The following is a 21643-nucleotide window of genomic DNA, read 5'->3' on the forward strand; positions in this document are numbered from 1 at the left end:
AGGTGCACATGGAAGGGTAATTAAAAACAGAGGGTTTAGCTTGCATACATTTGCAAATACATTATATTGTCGAAAGTATTTGTACGCCTGTCTTTATACGCATATAACTTTTAATGGCATCCCAGTATTAGTCCATAGGGTTCAATATTGAGTTGGCCCACCCTTTGCAGCTATAGCAGCTTCAGCTGTTCTGGGAAGGCTGTCCACAAGGTTTAGGATTGTGTCTTTGGGAATGTTTGACCATTCTTCCAGAAGCAAATGTGAGGTCAGGCACTGATGTTGGACGAGAAGGCCTGGCTCACAGTCTCTGCTCTAATTCATCCCAAAGGTGTTCTATCGGGTTGAGGTCAGAACTCTGTGCAGGCCAATCAAGTTCCTTCACCCCAAAACTCGCACATCCATGTCTTTATGGACCTTGCTTTGTGCACTGGTGCGCAGTCATGTTGGAACAGGAAGGGGCCATCTCCAAGCTGTTTCCACAAAGTTGGGAGCATGAAATTGTCCAAAATGTCTTGGTATGCTGACGTCTTAAGAGTTCCCTTCACTGGAACTAAGGGGCCAAGCCCAACCCCTGAAAAAACAAACTCACACTATAATCCCCCCTCCACCAAATGATTTGGATCAGTGCACAATGCAAGGTCCATAAAGACATGGATGAGCGAGTTTGGGGTGGAGGAACTTAACTGGCCTGCACAGAGTGCTGACCTCAACCCGACAGAACACCTTTGGGATGAATTAGAGCGGAGACTGGGAGCCAGGCCTTCTCATTCAACATCAGTGCCTGACCTCATAAATGCGCTTCTGGAAGAATGGTCAAACATTCTCATAGACACACTCCTAAACCTTGAGGAAAGCCTTTTCAGAAGAGTTGAAGCTGTTATAGCTGCAAAGGGTGGGCCAACTGAATATTGAACCCTACAGACTTATGCTGGCCATACACTATACAGAAAATCGGCCGAAAAATCGTTCGTATGGACACTTCGTTCGTTTTTCGGCAAGTTAGTGGGTACAAATCGATAATCGTTTGTGACGTTTTTGTGGAAAAAAAACGAACGGCATGTTTGGAAAATTTCTGCCGAACGTACGATAAATTGCAAGGTTAATGTGTTTCCCGTCCGAACTGCCTGCACTAGGTATATGTAAAAAAACGAACACAAAATTATTTATTCATGTCCACTGAACAGATTATCGGTCATTATATGATGGCACGATCGTTTGCGGTCACGGTCGAACGTTCGTTTTTCGAAAATGGGTTCGGCCGATTTTCTGTATAGTGTATGGCCAGCATAAGACTGGGATTCCTTTAAAGTTAATTTGTGTGTAAAGGCAGGCATCCCAATACTTTTGACATTTTAGTGTATATGTGTAAGCCACAGTGATTGCGTCAAGGCACCTCTGTATACTGCAATCCTAACTATAATCTTGAGAGTCTCCAATTGGAGCTTATATGTCAGAGAATAGATTAAGGGTATGTTTGCCTTGAGGGACCCCACCCCTTGTTACAGGCACAGGGACACATGGAACGCCAGCACAATGGCAGCTGAAGGCATCCAGTGCATTCTCACATCAAATTCAACCAACTGTACAAACGAGTAGAAACCACACCATCCTATAACTAGCCTTTGCAGTAAGGTGCACATGGAAACATCACAAAAAAAAAAAAACAGAGAGTTAGGACCTTAGTATACAGAGGTGCCTTGACGCAGGCACTACAGCTTACACATATATTTGCAAATATGTGCCAACTAAGCCCTCTGTTTTTAATGTTAGAGAGTGACAAATTATTTCTTTTTTTCAGGCTAGCTGGTAAGTGGGCTGGAAAATTTGTGTTTGATGGTGATGTGCATTGCCCTTCCATGTGCACCTTACTGCAAAGGCTAGTTATAGGTTGTGGCGGTTGCCACTTGTTTGTACAGTTGGTTGAATTTGATGCGAGGATGCATTGGATGCCTTCAGCTGCCATTGTGCTGGGCACTCCGTTAGTCCTTGTGTCTTTAAGGAGAGGTGGGGTCCCTCCAGGCAAACCTGCCCCTAATCCATCCACTGCTATATGTGCTCCACTTGGAAACTCTCAGAATTAGAACGGCTGTATACAGAGATGCCTTGACACAGGCACTGTGGCTTACATATATATTTGCAAATATGTGCAAGTGAAACCCTCTGTTTTTAATGTTAGACAGAGATACATTGTTTTTTTTTTGCAGGCTAGCTGCTAGGTGTGCTGGGAAATGATAGTTTATATATAATCTCAATAGGATATGAAAAACAGATTTTACACAAAAAAGATATTATACCCACTAATATGTTACATATTTATAAAAATTATACTTTATTGCTTTTACAAATTTTGAATATATACAAAAGAAAGACAATATTAAACATCTTTTTGGAAGGAATAAACAGACTTGATGGACGTCAGTAATAACTCACATGAAATACATACGTACATACATACACATCTCTGTTTTTTACAGTATTATTTAACAGTGTGTAAATTTCCTGGCCCACGTTGAAGGTGGCACTGTCAGCATCAAATTGCTCAGTGGGTAGGATAACATTTCTGCTGCAAATACCATAATAAGCCATAACTGCCAACCCCAGCTCATTAGATTGAAAAGATCAGTAGTTTAACATTCCTGGGGATTGGACTGCATCTCTGATCTGTTATGTTTGCTAATTTACTGCTGTTCAACCATTTCAAATTGTCCAACAGAAGCCTGGGTACAATTGTCTTGTTGAACTGTTATATGCTACTAGTCTGGCATTCAATCCATACATTCTATTTTCTAGTGATATTGCATAATGATAATGTGTCACAAAAGTTTTATATCCTGAAAAAATGTACAGTGCTGTTCATTAGGTTTGTTGATTCCTCTTAGGAGCTCACAACCAAATTCCCTGCCAGAAGTAATACTGTGCGCTATACAGCTCTTTAGGGTCACTAAGACTTGGCCAAATTTATCATGCTCAGCATGGTTTAAAAATATGCAATTTTGCACTCTCGATTATCTCTTGGACCTGAGTTCTTCCATGTCATGAACTGGAACGGCGAACACATGTCCAACATCAAGTTGACAGGATCCCAACAATACTATCTGGGGCATTTTTCCTCTTTGGCTGCTTGTAAGCCTGAAGGAGGGAGCCCATGGATGTTCCTAATTCTTAGTGTTCCAGCTTTCTCCTTTGGATATGGTAACCCCTTCCAAAGATCTACTATATGAAAGTTCTTGAAACAAAATGTTTAAAACATAACTTCCTCACAGCTACCATAGTCGCTTTCTGCCAGGTCTGGTGCCTGAAAGTTTGAATTGGTCATTGGTGGAAGCCCACAGTCTGCATAAGAAGGCTGGGCTATGCTCAGTCTCACACTTAAACGCCTGAATCCTTCATCAGATGGGTAGGTCATACCCTCTGGCTGCATTAGCTGTGAGGGATAGTAGCTAATTGCAGTATACTGGTCTTGGCAGTGAGAAGGTGCTGGGAGAAAGTCATCCAGGTTTCGGTTGCTGTAACAAGATGGAAGAGGAGCTCTTTTGCTTTTGGACTGCAATGGAAATGGGAATCCACCAAATAAGGGCTGTTGCTCTGGTTCTTTTGGGAGAGGTGGGACTGGTGGTACAGAAGACAAGAGCTTGGACTGAGGGTATCTTTGAATTTCCACAGGATTGTTGTCGGATGGCCAGTATGATGAGTCCCCCGTATACACTGAAACCAAGAAGAGAGGTGTACTATTAGAGTAAAATACAATTATATAATTTATTAACTTTGGCAACAGTATTGTAATGTTATTACTTATTTGTTACACACATACATTATTCTGAGCTTTATAGAGAATATTAAACCAACCATAATATCAGTTCTAATATTCCTGATCATAAATACTTATTTTACAAAATAAACAGTGCCAAGCTTTATTGTGTGCTGTATGCTGGGTAGTCCGATCAGAAAGCCCAGCATTAACTTTCTCCTCTTGTTTCCTGCACCTTCAGATCTAGAAAGCACCATCTCTATTTGGAGATGAGGAGAGGATCCCTCCAATGATTCACTGTGTAAACTGAGTTCCTGCTATTAGCAATGTAAAATGTTATGTTTTCCTATTTATTTTATATTTTCTTGAGTAAAAATATATAAAAACATAATGGAACTCCCCTCATTTTTGTTATTGAAAATATTTTTGTTATATCTGTTGCAAAAAAATTATTGTTTGTCCTCACAGAAATCCAGTGCTGTCCTGTGTACTTTCCAGTCTTATCTCAATTTTGTCAGCCCTGCTTAGCTTACTTTTGTAGACCACAAACTAACTACCCCCTATGTTATGGGCAATAGGAGAGGAGGAGGTGTTCTGTATTCCTAAAACACTTCCTGTCTTAGGGTGATAATGATGCTCCTCCATAGGTACAGTGAAGTGGGTGAGTCAGCTAGGATAGGAGTGTGTTACTGGCATGATGACCAGGTGAAAATCAAGAGGGAAAAAAGCCTAAACAAGGAAAACCTTTTCAGCCATCACATTTAATAAAATACATTTTTGCAGCTGTTGATCTGATCAGTAAATCTGTTAATCTTCCACTTAATTTATGAGACCAAACTGTCCAGCAAAAGTGGCATTTAGAGGGTTGAGACAAACGGTTTAACGCATTAACATCTAAAACTAACAAAAAAGTCCACTCTAATTTCTTAGTCCAGTACAACTAAATCTGCTAGTGCACTTACCACTACCCTCTCCCCAGGTTGACAATTTTGCTGTCAAAAGGGGTCTCTGTTGCTTCTCCAGTAGAGTGGAGACACCCTAAGACAGGAAGTGTGTTACTGGCCAGATCACCAGGTGAAAATAAACGAAAAAAGCCTAAAAAATGAAAATCAACACAGCCACTACATCTAATGCCCCGTACACACGGTCGGACATTGATCGGACATTCCTACAACAAAATCCTAGGATTTTTTCCGACGGATGTTGGCTCAAACTTGTCTTGCATACACACGGTCACACAAAGTTGTCGGAAAATCCGATCATTCTGAACCTGGTGACGTAAAACACGTATGTCGGGACTATAAACGGGGCAGTAGCCAATAGCTTTCCTCTCTTTATTTATTCTGAGCATGCGTGGCACTTTGTGCGTCGGATTTGTGTACACACGATCGGAAATTCCGACAACGGATTTTGTTGTCGGAAAATTTTATAGCAAGCTCTCAAACTTTGTGTGTCGGAAAATCCGATGGAAAATGTGTGATGGAGCCCACACACGGTCGGAATTTCCGACAACAAGGTCCTATCACACATTTTCCGTCGGAAAATCCGACCGTGTGTACAGGGCATAAGTATTGGTAAGCTGCAATATGCTTTTTGGTTTAATAGTGCTTTACATATACTTTAGGAAAATAGATGTTTATTTTATAATCCCATTAAAACAGAAGTATATTGACAGGATCCACCCGATACCTGATTGGCAGCTGGCTCAGCCTCTCAGCACAGCACTGAGAGCCGAAGCCAGCTGCTCCTGCCCCCTCCCCAGCCTTCACTGAGCTCTGGAGGGGCAGAGCCAAGAGTGGGGACTGACAGCCATAACTCTCTGCTCTGGGAAGACCAAGAACTAAGCGAACAGCTGTCATGTTATTGCTCAGTTCTCTGGCTTTGAGCTGACAGGGGACAGCTGCAACATTAGACTGATGCTGTAGCATGAAGGTGAGTATGTCCACACTTCTCTTTTATTGATGAGCTGATTAGAGGTTTTCTGTAGACATAGCCCTGTATCTTTGACCAGTTCTTGCATTACCTTTGTGTTCTCTATTATGGCTCTTCAGACATTTCATACTTTATAGCAGAACTTTCAACAATATCTTTTCTGTCTGTGGGTTACTAATGAGGTTTGAAGTACCAGTAAGTTTTGTTTTAAGACTTGGAGCAGAAGAACTACATTTAACCCAAGGAGAGCATACAACCTCAATTTAGTTCTTGGGCCTAGGATATTAACATTTTAATACTTGGATTTGTTACAAGTTGGTACAGGTTGATCTGCCACCTAATAAACCTTTGTACATCCAATCTCCTTACACAAGGACATAGAGATAATATAATGCAATAGATATGGGATCCCACCCTAGATAATCACACCTCACTGTGACTTCAGGCACTGGAAGAAATGTGAGTTTACATTTTATACAAGCCATACCTTGTTCTTGTACACCTGAGTCATGCAGGACACATCAAACATTATATAGATCATTTATTTTCTCACTTTAAACTGAAATTATTGTTCTAAGACCCAACATACACTATATGTAGATATTTTTATACATCTAGGTTACATCAAAAAAACATTTTTTGCTAAACTTTCTGACTTATTTAGAGCTTTACTAGTTATTGTTTGTATCTACGTAGCCACTTAGTTTAAATTCTGTATGATTTTAGGTGTAAAAAAATCAAAAAAACAAAGATGGGCTCCAGTGTGACAATTGGTACTTTGGTCTACTGCACAGAAGCAGTGAGCTCAATCTACATGACATAATGGAGAGAGTGGGGCTGACACATATGATGTGCATTTTAAGTAAATTGGGTAAATGTTTTAATTGGTTGCTTTTAGTGATTCGGTGGATCCCCTTTTGAAAACAGCCATCTGATTTTTTGAAACAAAGCCAGAGATCTTTTTTTAACAACTTATCACCCTGTCCTGGCGTCCTTTTAATAGGGTCTGTACACCCCGGGGGTGGGATGGATCGGCGATGATGTGACCACTGTGATTGACTGTCACAGTGGTCATATGATTGAGAGCTGGTCTTGCCAGCTACCGATCAACACTGGAGACTGACAGCGGTAGATCAAAAAAGCACCATGATTTTCAAGTGCACTAAGATTCATCCTTTGAAGAAAACCTAATACTATATTTAGTGCAAAACTCATTAAAAGTTAGCTCCCGCTGGTGCATTGTGGTTTGAGCTCAGCGTGATTGTACATGCAGTTTAACTTCAGTTTTAGGTACGCTCCTATTGACTTCATTTAGACAGTTAGTTTTCTGCATCAGATACAGGACTTTGAAAAGAAGTCAATGGGAGAGCACTTATAACTGTGGGTAAACCACACGTACAATTGCACTGTGCCCAAACCGGAGTGCACAGGTGTGAACCCACTCTTATGTTAGACTCATCTTTAGAATGTAACATAACTAATGGTCACATTCCCCCAACTGCCATAAACTGCTCCACACACTTACCTGATTTGGTAGGGTACTTCTCTCCACAGCCTTCTATTTTTGTTTGAATTCCATCTGTACAACCACATCATCCATTCATGGGTATCTGTGAATGGGAAGACTACGTGTCTCAGCTGCCACTGTGGCAGAGCAACTCACAGATATCAATGAAGCCCAAGTTCTGTAAAGTTACTGCACTTGTAGTCCAATGTTTACTTTCTCTATCTCTATAACTGAAAATGTGTTCCTCTGTAGATACCTGAGCTGGGGGTAACTAATGCAGGAGCCCGTGCATTTCACCTACAATGCAATAATCATGGTTGCAATCCTCTGCAATGAAAAAGTATAATAAATGCACATTTCTGTTTTAAATGAATATGGGTGCATTTATTACATTTTTTTGAAAAGGTGAACTATACTTTTAATAAACTAAACTTAGGAAAGGACAGCAGGTACCAGCAGGTTCTGATAGGTTACACCCATTTCTTAAAAAGGGCCCCAGCAGCCCTCAGGGTCCCTGTAAAGCCCCTTTCACACGGGCCAGATCCAGTTTTGCTCAGGAGGGCATCTGTCTGCTGATCCACTGCTGACTGAAGCTGCCGGAGGACAGATCCGCTCCGCTTATGCAGAGTGGACATGGACACAGCCCGCTCTGTTCTTTGGGCAGTGGGATTTAAACAGACCGGCTGTCCGTTTATACCTGACTGCCCTCTGACCTGATCCAGCCAGATGGAGGGGAACGAATCCCCCTTCCGCTTGTTTTTGCTGGATTGGAGGTACTGGGTGTAAACAGATACATGTCTATTTACATCTGACTGCCCATAGAGCAGAATGGAGGATCCTATCGGGGCCACCATGAAAAACGGACAGGTGGACCCGATCGGACGACCCGTATAACAGAGGCCTAAGCCTCCAATGCTAACATCAACCTTGTAAATGTTGATGCACAGACTGTGCAGTGCTGTGCAGGAAGCAAACATGGCTCCCCTCAATATATTTGGAAAATAGGTTTCTAAATCAGTAACGATCATTCAAATTAAAGTGATTATTTTCTGGAAAATGACATGCAAACCTGTGTATAAAACATTGAGATACATTAGTGCTGAGTGATCAGAGCTCTTGTTTTTGGTGCATAAAGTTCCATTATAAGGCTTCATGTACACGGGACGTTTTTACAACCTCTCCTGAACGATTTAACTTGACAGATAGTAACCAGCCTATAACATGTCCATTCTGCCACGTTTACATGCTGCATTTAGCAGCGTTTTGCTGCGTTTGGATTTAGAAGCGTTTTAAAAAATATATATATATTTTTTTTTCTTTTTTTAAATAGACAAAAATAAAAAACGCCTGTAAACGAAATGCAGCAGAATGCGAGTTACCGCGTTTAGCCGCATTTGGCACTTGAAATGCCTGTAAACTCAGCTTCTGAGGTCCATCAGAATTTTCGAAAAAAAAAGTCTGAAGAGGCATACACACAATCGGAATAGATGAAGAAAAGCTTCCGTCTGACTTTTTCTGTCAAACATTTTGCTCGTGTGCACGCAGCATAAAGGAACCTATCACACTAACCCTGCCTGTAACACTAACACCAAACCCTCCTTGTAACCTGAAGTCTCACCAGCAAAAGAAAGTGCCAGTGTGACACGACTCTAAATTTGTCCAGCTAAAAGTGTAAGTCTAGATTGTAAGCTCTAACAAGCAGGACCCTCTGATTCCTCCTGTATTAATTTGTATTGTAAGTGTACTGTCTGCCCTAATGTTGGAAAGCGCTGCGCAAACTGTTGGCCCTATGTAAATCCTGTTTATTAATAATAATAATAATAATAATAAGTAAACCCCAGATTAACTTCACCTATCTGCTCACTTTTGGTCTATTAAATATACCACTGAATGTGCTCTGCGTTATCTTATCAATATGTGCAAAAAAAAAAAAAACCCTATTGATACTGCCAGAAATCCAGTACATTCCAGCTGCAGTTTTATCTCAAGCAGTGTTATCGGCTCACTTCTGTGAACTCCAAACACCCCCCATGTTATGGAGATAAGGAGAGGATAGTCCTAACACATACCTCCCAACTTTGAGATGGGAACGAGAGACACCTATCAGCAAAAGTATGCAGGCATAGGACACACCCCTGGTCACACCCCCTTAAAGGAGAATATTGTACAAAAAACAAGATTGCATTCTTTACCACTACTATTCCTTTATATTGGATTTTGGAATTTACAAATGCAGCAATTTAGAAATAAGATGAAAGGTTTAGTGCTGAAAAACACTTTTTGATTAAAACGTGCATTTTATATACAACTATATAGATCAGACCAAAATGAGGAGGAATGAGGGACAGAGGGACATTGCTCCAAATCAGGGACAGTCCCTCCAAATCAGGGACAGTTGGGAGCTATGCAAACACACTTCCTTTCCTAGAATGACAACACTGCTCCTCCAAATATACAGTACAGTGATCAGTGAGTGAGTGTTGTCACCTTAGGAAGGGAAATGAGTTACTGGCAGGATCACCAGGTGGAAAAAAAAAGAATGCAGACACCACAGCTAAGGACTGGTGAGCCTTTTCTTCTTGTGTTTAGATACACCTTATTTCTTTCATTGTAGAGCTCTGTTGAATACATGAGAGTCAAAGAAGACAATTTTTAAACCATCAGTCGTAAAAATTACCCTCAATTTGTCAAAGCCCAGGCTACTTGTCAATGAAATCACCTTTTTTCCTTTATTTTATTGAGAGCCTAATGTCAGCCCATAACTATCTACTACATGGCAACACAAATTTTCCTGCCCGGAGGAAAAAATTGAATTCAGATGTTTGTTAGAGTACTTGTCAGTGAACATGGCACTGAAATGTGTGATAATTACACAATCCCCCACTGCCGGGAGTTGCTAACAAAAGTGGCAAAGTCACCCCTTACATTCCTGGGCTTTACAAAGAGCAAACACTGTCAATCACAAACATGTAAGTACACCGCTGTGGATTCCAAGGTTTACAGCAAGTGAGGACAGGAAAATATTTGTTGCTGTCGCTCACATCAACCAACAGATGTCAGCAAACCCTTAACCCTGCATAGTGTTCCCACAATGCTGTACGTTACACATAAATGTATTACCTGCCTGTATTATACAATAAACTTACAGTCTATCATAAGAAACATTTTAGAATTTTCTGTATAAACAGAAGCTTTTTTCCCCCTCTAAAGCATACATCTCTTAAAGGGATAGCGACGTTAAAAATGTTAGCTGCTTAAAGTTGAACTCCAGCCTTACCTTCAGTTTGCAGTTGTACAGGTGGCCCACCACCTATCAGGCACTAGAGGGCAACAGAGAGGCAGCGGGCTGCCAGGCACTGGAATGCTTTTTGTATTCTAGCACCCAGAATAGCAAGAAACATTCTACTGTTGGCCTTGGGAGGAGAGAGATTGTGGTGCAGACAAATGTGATTAGGTAAGTGACCACTAGTGGAGGTAAGGTGGTAGATAGCACTGCAACTGACCACCATGGTTGGAGGGAGGGGAGGTAAATAACACTGCAACTGAGCATAAGTGGGATGAGGGTGTAAAAAAAGCACTGCAAAACTACCTCTTTTTGGGGAGGGGGGGTTGAGGTTTATTATTGCGGTTTCTGACACCAGTACTAGGGGTTATTATTTTGTCCACTGACACCAGTACTAGGTGTTATTATTGTGTACACTGACACCACTGTTGGAGGTTACTTTTACAGCCATTGACATCAATGCTTGGGGTTATTGTTGTAGCCATAACACCAGTGCTGAGGGGTTATTATTGCATCCACTGACAACAATGCTGGTGGTTTTGATTACGAACACTGACACCAATGTTTGTGGTTATTTTGCTCTCATTGACTCATCAAAGTGCATTGCATAAAAAGCAGCAGGACTTAAATTTCCTGACATTATTGTGCATTACAACCCATTCATTGTGAATGGGTTGCCTTACTTGAAGCAATGCACCTTGAGGCCTGGTTCACACCTATGGATTTTTTAGTACATTTCAGTTTTGCAGAAACACACTATGGTCCATTTAACATGGTTTCCTATGGGTCACATACACATCTGTGCATTTTATGAAAAGGACCAGGGACCAGCAGGTTGTGTTTTTGGTTCCATAGACTTCAATGGATCAAAAACGTGTATTTGAAAACACAAAATGCACCTGGTATTTGCATCAACTGAAACCTGCATAGGTGTGAACCAGGCCTAATGCCAAAAAATGCACTGCCATTGTGCAGCCCTCTGTGTAGGGGCCCTCACGTATGGCCCTCTTTAATTTTCAAGTTTACCACCACTGATCTAGCCCTTTCCTTCTGACTGTTCCTAGTCTGCTGCTCAGTTCTTCCAATCATGAAGGCATCATAAGTGGGGCTACCTAGGGCAGTCTGCATGCAAATACAGTCTTGCTAGGAACACTCGCGCCTCCAGACTGAAACCCACCATTGAAAGAGATTTATTTTTTGCATAGCTCCTCTGAAGAGCAAGTCCATTTCTTGTATCAAGGTTGAGGGCTCTTTAGAGAAGTATTGAGGTAGGGTGAGATTTTTGAGAGCTATGTACAGCATCCCTCCCACCAGCCTTGATCTGTCTTCGTTGTTTAAAGAAGTAATGATATCACTTATTTTAAAACAAGGTATTTAATGAAGACAGGTTTTATTTTAGAATGTAATTAGCATGTACACTAGGGAGAAGGGAGGACCAGGGAAGACCAAATATAAGCAGATTGGAGCAGTCTTAAACCCCAAACCCAAATCGCAATATATTGCAGCTTACCAATCATTAGATGGGGTGGATGCATTTGTTTTCTTTTTTAGCCCCCCCCAGTTTTCACCTGGTGATCCGGCCAGTAACACACTTCCTGTATAAGAGTGCCCCCACTCTGGACGAAGAAGCACGGAGACACCTTTGGACAACAGTATTGTTGGTTTGAGGGGAATGGCAGTGTTAGATGCAGATTTAGATAAATTAGAACATTTAAGCCAAACTCCAGCTTACATTGCAGTTACGCAAGCATTTACAGCAGCAGTTTTGTTCCTTTTTTTGTTTACTTTTACATAAATAAAATCTGATCATTGTAAGCACCCCAGTGAATGGTAAATGGTTTGCCTCATCACTCTAACTGCTACATTTGTAGGACAGCTTTTTCTGTTGGAAAACAGGGGTATGAATACTTTTTCAAGGCACTGTAATAAATGCCTGCTTTTGGGTTCAATACTACTTTAAACTTCAGCTTTAAAATCCCTTTCACGTTTCTTTTGCCACTTGTGTCCCTTTGGAGATATTTCCCTTTACTTGTCTTACAGAAATCTCTGTAACGTGAGGGAAATCTCCTCTTATTGGAAGACATCCTCATTGGAAGACTTCCTCTCTAGTCCAACTGCAATGAAAACTGAAAATTTTGGATTTCTCCTCACTTTTAGACAGGGCTTTTCTTCAGCTGACACTTTGTGGAACTCAGTTCCACAAACTCTGGCTCAGGCCCTCTGCACCCTGCCTACTACTTTTACTTGGAAGCACAGAAGTTCAGCTTCTGTATTTACAAGTGACAGCTTGTCTCTCAACGGCTCCCACAGATCTGATCTCCTAAGTGGCTCCCACTGAGTGCAGGATGGTGACAAGGAAGATGCAGGTGCCCGGGGCGCAATGCGGATGCTGACACCCCCACTGGATGATATCCCTGCAAGTGAGAGAGGCAGAGCCACCTACAGTGTGCAGGGAGGTACTAGAGATGGCTGTGTGCTTCAGCTTAATACAGCAACACAATTAAAACATGTGGAAGATGGTGGAGCTTTTAAGGAGGAAGGGTTAAGATGGGGCTGTGGAAGGGGGGTTGCATGCAGAGGTCAGAGCTAAAGAGGGGTGAAAGTGAGATGTGGATAGGGGATGCAGAGGTAAGCAGCTGTGGAAGAAGGCTAAACTCTGCACTCTGGGTGTAGTGTACCCCTGAACTTTTCACTCTGTGTGCAGTGCACCCCGGAACTTTGCACTCTTTGTGCAGCACTATGTATGTAGCATGTAGCACACCCCTGAACTCTGCACATAGTTCAACACCCCCCATACTCTGCACTCCTGGTACTTAATATCCCTTTAAGACCCTTCCGCTGTTAGTGAAATTTGACCACACCCACTATTTGATGTGGTTTGGAGGGGGTGTGTTTGGGGGGAGGGGTGTTTTGGGGGGGACATGGTTGAGATCCTGCACCTATTATCTGAGAAAAAAAGCCCTGCTTTCAGTCCTGGTGATAGTGGTCAATAGGACTAACTGGGACAGCCAATATCCCTAGCAGGTACACTAACAGCAATAAAAACTTACAAGAGCATATGAAAAGACAGAAGAAGCACTTACTGTTCTCCTCACAGTCCCAGTTGTTCTTGGCGATGGACTCATTGTCGGAACTGGACGGAGGTGCAGGAGGTAGATTTGGAGCCACGCTGCACACGACTGGTTTTGCCTGAGGCTTGCAGAAGGTAAGGAGCTCTGGGACAGGGTTCCTTCGTGGTTGTCCCTCAGCGTCCAGCTGAATCCGAGCAGCAGGACTAAGGATATTCAGTTCCATGCACGTTCCTTGAGTTCCCACACCTATGTCTCTGGATATATAGTTCTTCAGGTCTGGATCCTCCTGTGCAGTTGGCTTGTGGGTACCATTTCGTTGGCACAGGCGTTTTCTGAAGATGACAAACACCCCCACTAACACCAAGACAGCAAGGACTCCTCCTAGGATCTCTGCTATCTCCTGGGGACCAGATATAAGGAATCTCTTATCGGGATCGGACATGTTCCCTTCTAGACATAGCTGACCACTGTTAGCGTCACTGCAGTTACATGTGCTGCTGGGGATGCAGAGGTCAGTGGCCTGTACACATGAGCCATCCAGACAGCTTCTCACTGCAATCTGGCATCTGCAAAGAGGTAAATGTGTCAAATTATTTATATGGTACTTATTTCAATATACTCTATATTACTTATAAAAAAAAACAGATTTTAATGCAGTCTGTTTCCCTGCTGAGGAGAGTCATCCTATCCCTTATGGTGACCATTATCACAGCAGCTGGAAGTAATGGGAAATCCAAAATTTTTACAGTTGTCACTGGAACAAGAGGCGAGGCAAAATCTTCCAATGGTGACACCTGTCGTGGGGGGGTTAGATTTTACTTTGGAGAGATTTTCTTTCACCTCTTGTTGTGTCTCTGGAACAGGAAGTGAAGGAAATTCTCTACAACAGGTCACAAGCAAAAAAAAAAAAATTTTAAATAACAGAGAGGTGATTTAACCATTCCTTACCCCAATGCACTGGAGGAATGTCTAAGAAAACTATCCTAGGAGAGTATCAATTAAATTAATTGCCAGTTAGCTTGAAATTATGCTAATCCAAAGCTTTCATAATTCTTTTTTTTTAAGATGCTTTTTATTGATTTTTCTAAATTAATTACAGCATATATCAGAGTTTAAAGCACTTCCAGGCCGATTCTGGCATTTCTCTCCTACATGTAAAAATCATTTTTTTTTTTTTGCTAGAAAATTACACAGAACATCCAAACATTATACAGTAAAACCTTGGATTGCGAGCATAATTCGTTCCAGAAACATGCTTGTAATCCAAAGCACTTGTATATCAAAACAAATTTCCCCATAAGAAATAATGGAAACTCAAATGATTTGTTCAACAACCATTTATTCATAGGTCCTTCAGTTTATAGTCCATATAAAAAGATTATAGCAATGTGACCAGGTTGTGTAACCATAAAATGTCCATCCACAAATGGCAGCCTCCACAAGGGCATTAGAAGTAAAATCCATCAGGAGCTACAGAGTATAAAAGAGAAGAGAGGCGCCTCTAAGTGTAGCAATATGATTACATTTAATGAAGATCCAACATTTAGCAACTCACATGGTTGATGATTAAAAGAGGCACATCTAAGTATCCAGGCATCCGGGGTAAAGATGTCCACATAGACCATCCTCCTTACCACCGGCTTTTACTGATGTCAGTCTGCAATCATGACCAGAAAGACTACCCTGCAGTAGAGCGTTCTGAGAGCGAGGCTTGAAGTGCTCGCGGAGTGCAGAGTGGAAGGGATGACGTTGATGGCGGTGCAGAGGATGGTCTATGCCAGGGGTGTCCAAACTTTTTTCAAAGAGGACCAGATTTGATGAAGTGAACATGCTTGAGGGCCGACCATTTTGCCTGACATTCTTTAAACCATTAAAATTTGGTCTAAGTGTGTCCTACCGAGCACTAATACACTGCCCAACAAGAATTCTCTTGCCTTTGTGGCTGTGTGTGGTGAAGAGATGAGCTTGGGTGTGTTATTTGGATATACCGTATTTATCAGCTTATAACACGCACCTTAACTTTTAAAAAGGAAGTTTCAGGAAGAAATCTTACATTTTAAAAAAAGAACTGTGAAGCAAAATAAGGGTTAGTGCCCATCAATGCAGCCTAATCAGTGCCATTCTGCAGCCTCACAAGCGCAATGAATGCAGCACCCACCGTATTGCCATGAATGCAGCACCCACCGTATTGCCATGAATGCAGCACCCACCGTATTGCCATGAATGCAGCACCTACTCCATTGCCATGAATGCAGCACCCACTCCATTGCCATGAATGCAGCACCCACTCCATTGCCATGAATGCAGCACCCACTCCATTGCCATGAATGCAGCACCCACCGTATTGCCATGAATGCAGCACCCACTCCATTGCCATGAATGCAGCACCAACCGTATTGCCATGAATGCAGCACCCACCATATTGCCATGAATGCAGCACCCACTCCATTGCCATGAATACAGCACCCACCGTATTGCCATTAATGCAGCACCCACCGTATTGCCATGAATGCAGCACCCACCGTATTGCCATGAATGCAGCACCAACCGTATTGCCATTAATGCAGCACCCACCGTATTGACATGAATGCAGCACCCACTCCATTGCCATGAATGCAGCACCCACTCCATTGTCATTAATGCAGCACCCACTCCATTGCCATTAATGCAGCACCCACTCCATTGCCATTAATGCAGCACCCACTCCATTGTCATTAATGCAGCACCCACTCCATTGTCATTAATGCAGCACCCACATTGACATGAATACAGACTCACCATTCCCGTCAGTGCAGCCTGATTCATGTCCATCTGCAGCCTTGGAGCAGACAGGGAGGGGGCAGGTCGAGCGCCAACAGACATACAGGAGAAACTCCTGTTTTCTCAGTGGCCTCTTTAATTGAAAGTCCCGCCTCCTGTGATGGACAGAACAGTTGTCCAATGGCAGCGAAGGAGACGGGACTTCCCTTTACACAGGACGCCGTGTAAACAGGAAATACTCCTGTATGTACGGTGCTCGTCCCGTCCCTCCAAGGCAGCCAGCATTTATCTTTTGTGGCCCCTGGCGCTAGGGGATTGGTTGAGGGCCACAAAAGATATATATGTCAAAATCACCAGGCGGGCCGTCCGAAACCAGAACGCGGGCCTCGTTGGCCCGCGGGCCGGACTTTGGACATGCCTGGTCTATGTGGACAGCTTTACCCAGGATGACTGCATACTTAGATGTGCCCATTTTAATAATCAACCACCTGTTGGAGGTTACTTTTACAGCCATTGACATCAATGCTTGGGGTTATTGTTGTAGCCATAACACCAGTGCTGAGGGGTTATTATTGCATCCACTGACAACAATGCTGGTGGTTTTGATTATGAACACTGACACCAATGTTTGTGGTTATTTTGCTCTCATTGACTCATCAAAGTGCATTGCATAAAAAGCAGCAGGACTTAAATTTCCTGACATTAATGTGCATTACAACCCATTCATTGTGAATGGGTTGCCTTACTTGAAGCAATGCACCTTGAGGCCTAGTTCACACCTATGGATTTTTTAGTGCATTTCAGTTTTGCAGAAACACACTATGGTCCATTTAACATGGTTTCCTATGGGTCACATACACATCTGTGCATTTTATGAAAAGGACCAGGGACCAGCAGGTTGTGTTTTTGGTTCCATAGACTTCAATGGATCAAAAACGTGTATTTGAAAACACAAAATGCACCTGATATTTGCATCAACTGAAACCTGCATAGGTGTGAACCAGGCCTAATGCCAAAAAATGCACTGCCATTGTGCAGCCCTCTGTGTAGGGGCCCTCACGTATGGCCCTCTTTAATTTTCAAGTTTACCACCACTGATCTAGCCCTTTCCTTCTGACTGTTCCTAGTCTGCTGCTCAGTTCTTCCAATCATGAAGGCATCATAAGTGGGGCTACCTAGGGCAGTCTGCATGCAAATACAGTCTTGCTAGGAACACTCGCGCCTCCAGACTGAAACCCACCATTGAAGGAGATTTATTTTTTGCATAGCTCCTCTGAAGAGCAAGTCCATTTCTTGTATCAAGGTTGAGGGCTCTTTAGAGAAGTATTGAGGTAGGGTGAGATTTTTGAGAGCTATGTACAGCATCCCTCCCACCAGCCTTGATCTGTCTTCATTGTTTAAAGAAGTAATGATATCACTTATTTTAAAACAAGCTATTTAATGAAGACAGGTTTTATTTTAGAACGTAATTAGCATGTACACTAGGGAGAAGGGAGGACCAGGGAAGACCAAATATAAGCAGATTGGAGCAGTCTTAAACCCAAAACCCAAATTGCAATATATTGCAGCTTACCAATCATTAGATGGGGTGGATGCATTTGTTTTCTTTTTAAGCCCCCCCCCCAGTTTTCACCTGGTAATCCGGCCAGTAACACACTTCCTGTATAAGAGTGCCCCCACTCTGGACGAAGAAGCACGGAGACACCTTTGGATAGCAGCATTGTTGGTTTGAGGGGAATGGCAGTGTTAGATGCAGATTTAGATAAATTAGAACATTTAAGCCAAACTTCAGCTTACATTGCAGTTACGCAAGCATTTACAGCAGCAGTTTTGTTCCTTTTTTTGTTTACTTTTACATAAATAAAATCTGATCATTGTAAGCACCCCAGTGAATGGTAAATGGTTTGCCTCATCACTCTAACTGCTACATTTGTAGGACAGCTTTTTCTGTTGGAAAACAGGGGTATGAATACTTTTTCAAGGCACTGTAATAAATGCCTGCTTTTGGGTTCAATACTACTTTAAACTTCAGCTTTAAAATCCCTTTCACGTTTCTTTTGCCACTTGTGTCCCTTTGGAGATATTTCCCTTTACTTGTCTTACAGAAATCTCTGTAAAGTGAGGGAAATCTCCTCTTATTGGAAGACATCCTCATTGGAAGACTTCCTCTCTGGTCCAACTGCAATGAAAACTGAAAATTTGGGATTTCTCCTCACTTTTAGACAGGGCTTTTCTTCAGCTGACACTTTGTGGAACTCAGTTCCACAAACTCTGGCTCAGGCCCTCTGCACCCTGCCTACTACTTTTACTTGGAAGCACAGAAGTTCAGCTTCTGTATTTACAAGTGACAGCTTGTCTCTCAACGGCTCCCACAGATTTGATCTCCTAAGTGGCTCCCACTGAGTGCAGGATGGTGACAAGGAAGATGCAGGTGCCCGGGGCGCAATGCGGATGCTGACACCCCACTGGATGATATCCCTGCAAGTGAGAGAGGCAGAGCCACCTACAGTGTGCAGGGAGGTACTAGAGATGGCTGGGTGCTTCAGCTTAATACAGCAACACAATTAAAACATGTGGAAGATGGTGGAGCTTTTAAGGAGGAAGGGTTAAGATGGGGCTGTGGAAGGGGGGTTGCATGCAGAGGTCAGAGCTAAAGAGGGGTGAAAGTGAGATGTGGATAGGGGATGCAGAGGTAAGCAGCTGTGGAAGAAGGCTAAACTCTGCACTCTGGGTGTAGTGTACCCCTGAACTTTTCACTCTGTGTGCAGTGCACCCCGGAACTTTGCACTCTTTGTGCAGCACTATGTATGTAGCATGTAGCACACCCCTGAACTCTGCACATAGTTCAACACCCCCCATACTCTGCACTCCTGGTACTTAATGTCCCTTTAAGACCCTGTTAGTGAAATGGCACTGATTAGGCTGCATTGATGGGCACTAACCCTTATTTTGCTTCACAGTTCTTTTTTTAAAATGTAAGATTTCTTCCTGAAACTTCCTTTTTAAAAGTTAAGGTGCGTGTTATAAGCTGATAAATACGGTATATCCAAATAACACACCCAAGCTCATCTCTTCACCACACACAGCCACAAAGGCAAGAGAATTCTTGTTGGGCAGTGTATTAGTGCTCGGTAGGACACACTTAGACCAAATTTTAATGGTTTAAAGTAAAGTCCAGAAGTAAAATCCATCAGGAGCTACAGAGTATAAAAGAGAAGAGAGGCGCCTCTAAGTGTAGCAATATGATTACATTTAATGAAGATCCAACATTTAGCAACTCACATGGTTGATGATTAAAAGAGGCACATCTAAGTATCCAGGCATCCGGGGTAAAGATGTCCACATAGACCATCCTCCTTACCACCGGCTTTTACTGATGTCAGTCTGCAATCATGACCAGAAAGACTACCCTGCAGTAGAGCGTTCTGAGAGCGAGGCTTGAAGTGCTCGCGGAGTGCAGAGTGGAAGGGATGACGTTGATGGCGGTGCAGAGGATGGTCTATGCCAGGGGTGTCCAAACTTTTTTCAAAGAGGACCAGATTTGATGAAGTGAACATGCTTGAGGGCCGACCATTTTGCCTGACATTCTTTAAACCATTAAAATTTGGTCTAAGTGTGTCCTACCGAGCACTAATACACTGCCCAACAAGAATTCTCTTGCCTTTGTGGCTGTGTGTGGTGAAGAGATGAGCTTGGGTGTGTTATTTGGATATACCGTATTTATCAGCTTATAACACGCACCTTAACTTTTAAAAAGGAAGTTTCAGGAAGAAATCTTACATTTTAAAAAAAGAACTGTGAAGCAAAATAAGGGTTAGTGCCCATCAATGCAGCCTAATCAGTGCCATTCTGCAGCCTCACAAGCGCAATGAATGCAGCACCCACCGTATTGCCATGAATGCAGCACCCACCGTATTGCCATGAATGCAGCACCCACCGTATTGCCATGAATGCAGCACCTACTCCATTGCCATGAATGCAGCACCCACTCCATTGCCATGAATGCAGCACCCACTCCATTGCCATGAATGCAGCACCCACCGTATTGCCATGAATGCAGCACCCACTCCATTGCCATGAATGCAGCACCAACCGTATTGCCATGAATGCAGCACCCACCATATTGCCATGAATGCAGCACCCACTCCATTGCCATGAATACAGCACCCACCGTATTGCCATTAATGCAGCACCCACCGTATTGCCATGAATGCAGCACCCACCGTATTGCCATGAATGCAGCACCAACCGTATTGCCATTAATGCAGCACCCACCGTATTGACATGAATGCAGCACCCACTCCATTGCCATGAATGCAGCACCCACTCCATTGTCATTAATGCAGCACCCACTCCATTGCCATTAATGCAGCACCCACTCCATTGCCATTAATGCAGCACCCACTCCATTGTCATTAATGCAGCACCCACTCCATTGTCATTAATGCAGCACCCACATTGACATGAATACAGACTCACCATTCCCGTCAGTGCAGCCTGATTCATGTCCATCTGCAGCCTTGGAGCAGACAGGGAGGGGGCAGGTCGAGCGCCAACAGACATACAGGAGAAACTCCTGTTTTCTCAGTGGCCTCTTTAATTGAAAGTCCCGCCTCCTGTGATGGACAGAACAGTTGTCCAATGGCAGCGAAGGAGACGGGACTTCCCTTTACACAGGACGCCATGTAAACAGGAAATACTCCTGTATGTACGGTGCTCGTCCCGTCCCTCCAAGGCAGCCAGCATTTATCTTTTGTGGCCCCTGGCGCTAGGGGATTGGTTGAGGGCCACAAAAGATATATATGTCAAAATCACCAGGTGGGCCGTCCGAAACCAGAACGCGGGCCTCGTTGGCCCGCGGGCCGGACTTTGGACATGCCTGGTCTATGTGGACAGCTTTACCCAGGATGACTGCATACTTAGATGTGCCCATTTTAATAATCAACCACCTGAGTTGCTAAATGTTGTACCTTCATTAAATGTAACCATATTGCTAAACTTAGAGACGCCTCTCTTCTCTTTTATACTCAGTTGTGATATGACGCTACTTGTATATCAAGACATCGCTTGTATATCAAGTCAAAATTTATTAAAAAATTTTGCTTGTCTTGCAAAATGCTCTCAAACCAAGTTACTCTCAAACCAAGGTTTTACGGTATATATATCTATATATATGTCTATATATTTATATATAGATATATATATATATAGATATATATAGATATATATATTTAGCAGAGACCCTAGAGAATAAAATTGCGGTTGTTGTAATTTTTTATGTCACACGGTATTTGCGCAGCAGTTTTTTTAAACGCAATTTTTTGGAAGAAATACACTTTAAT

At 42.7% G+C, this 21643-nt stretch overlaps 1 protein-coding gene across 1 annotated transcript in view; it reads right to left on the reverse strand.

Moving 5' to 3' along the window:
* Positions 1–2305: 2305 nt before the first annotated feature.
* FAT2 (FAT atypical cadherin 2) overlaps positions 2306–21643 on the reverse strand; it is a 176366-nt gene continuing 157028 nt past the window's right edge. Inside the window, exons 23-24 of the mRNA XM_073621123.1 lie at positions 13554–14107; positions 2306–3705 (exon numbers count right to left, since the gene is read on the reverse strand). Of these exons, the coding sequence (XP_073477224.1) occupies positions 3242–3705; positions 13554–14107 (1018 nt within the window). The 3' untranslated portion in view covers positions 2306–3241. The remainder of the gene's footprint in view (positions 3706–13553; positions 14108–21643) is intronic.

This window comes from Aquarana catesbeiana, linkage group LG03 (genome assembly GCF_042186555.1).
Source record: "Aquarana catesbeiana isolate 2022-GZ linkage group LG03, ASM4218655v1, whole genome shotgun sequence".
NCBI lineage: Eukaryota > Metazoa > Chordata > Amphibia > Anura > Ranidae > Aquarana > Aquarana catesbeiana.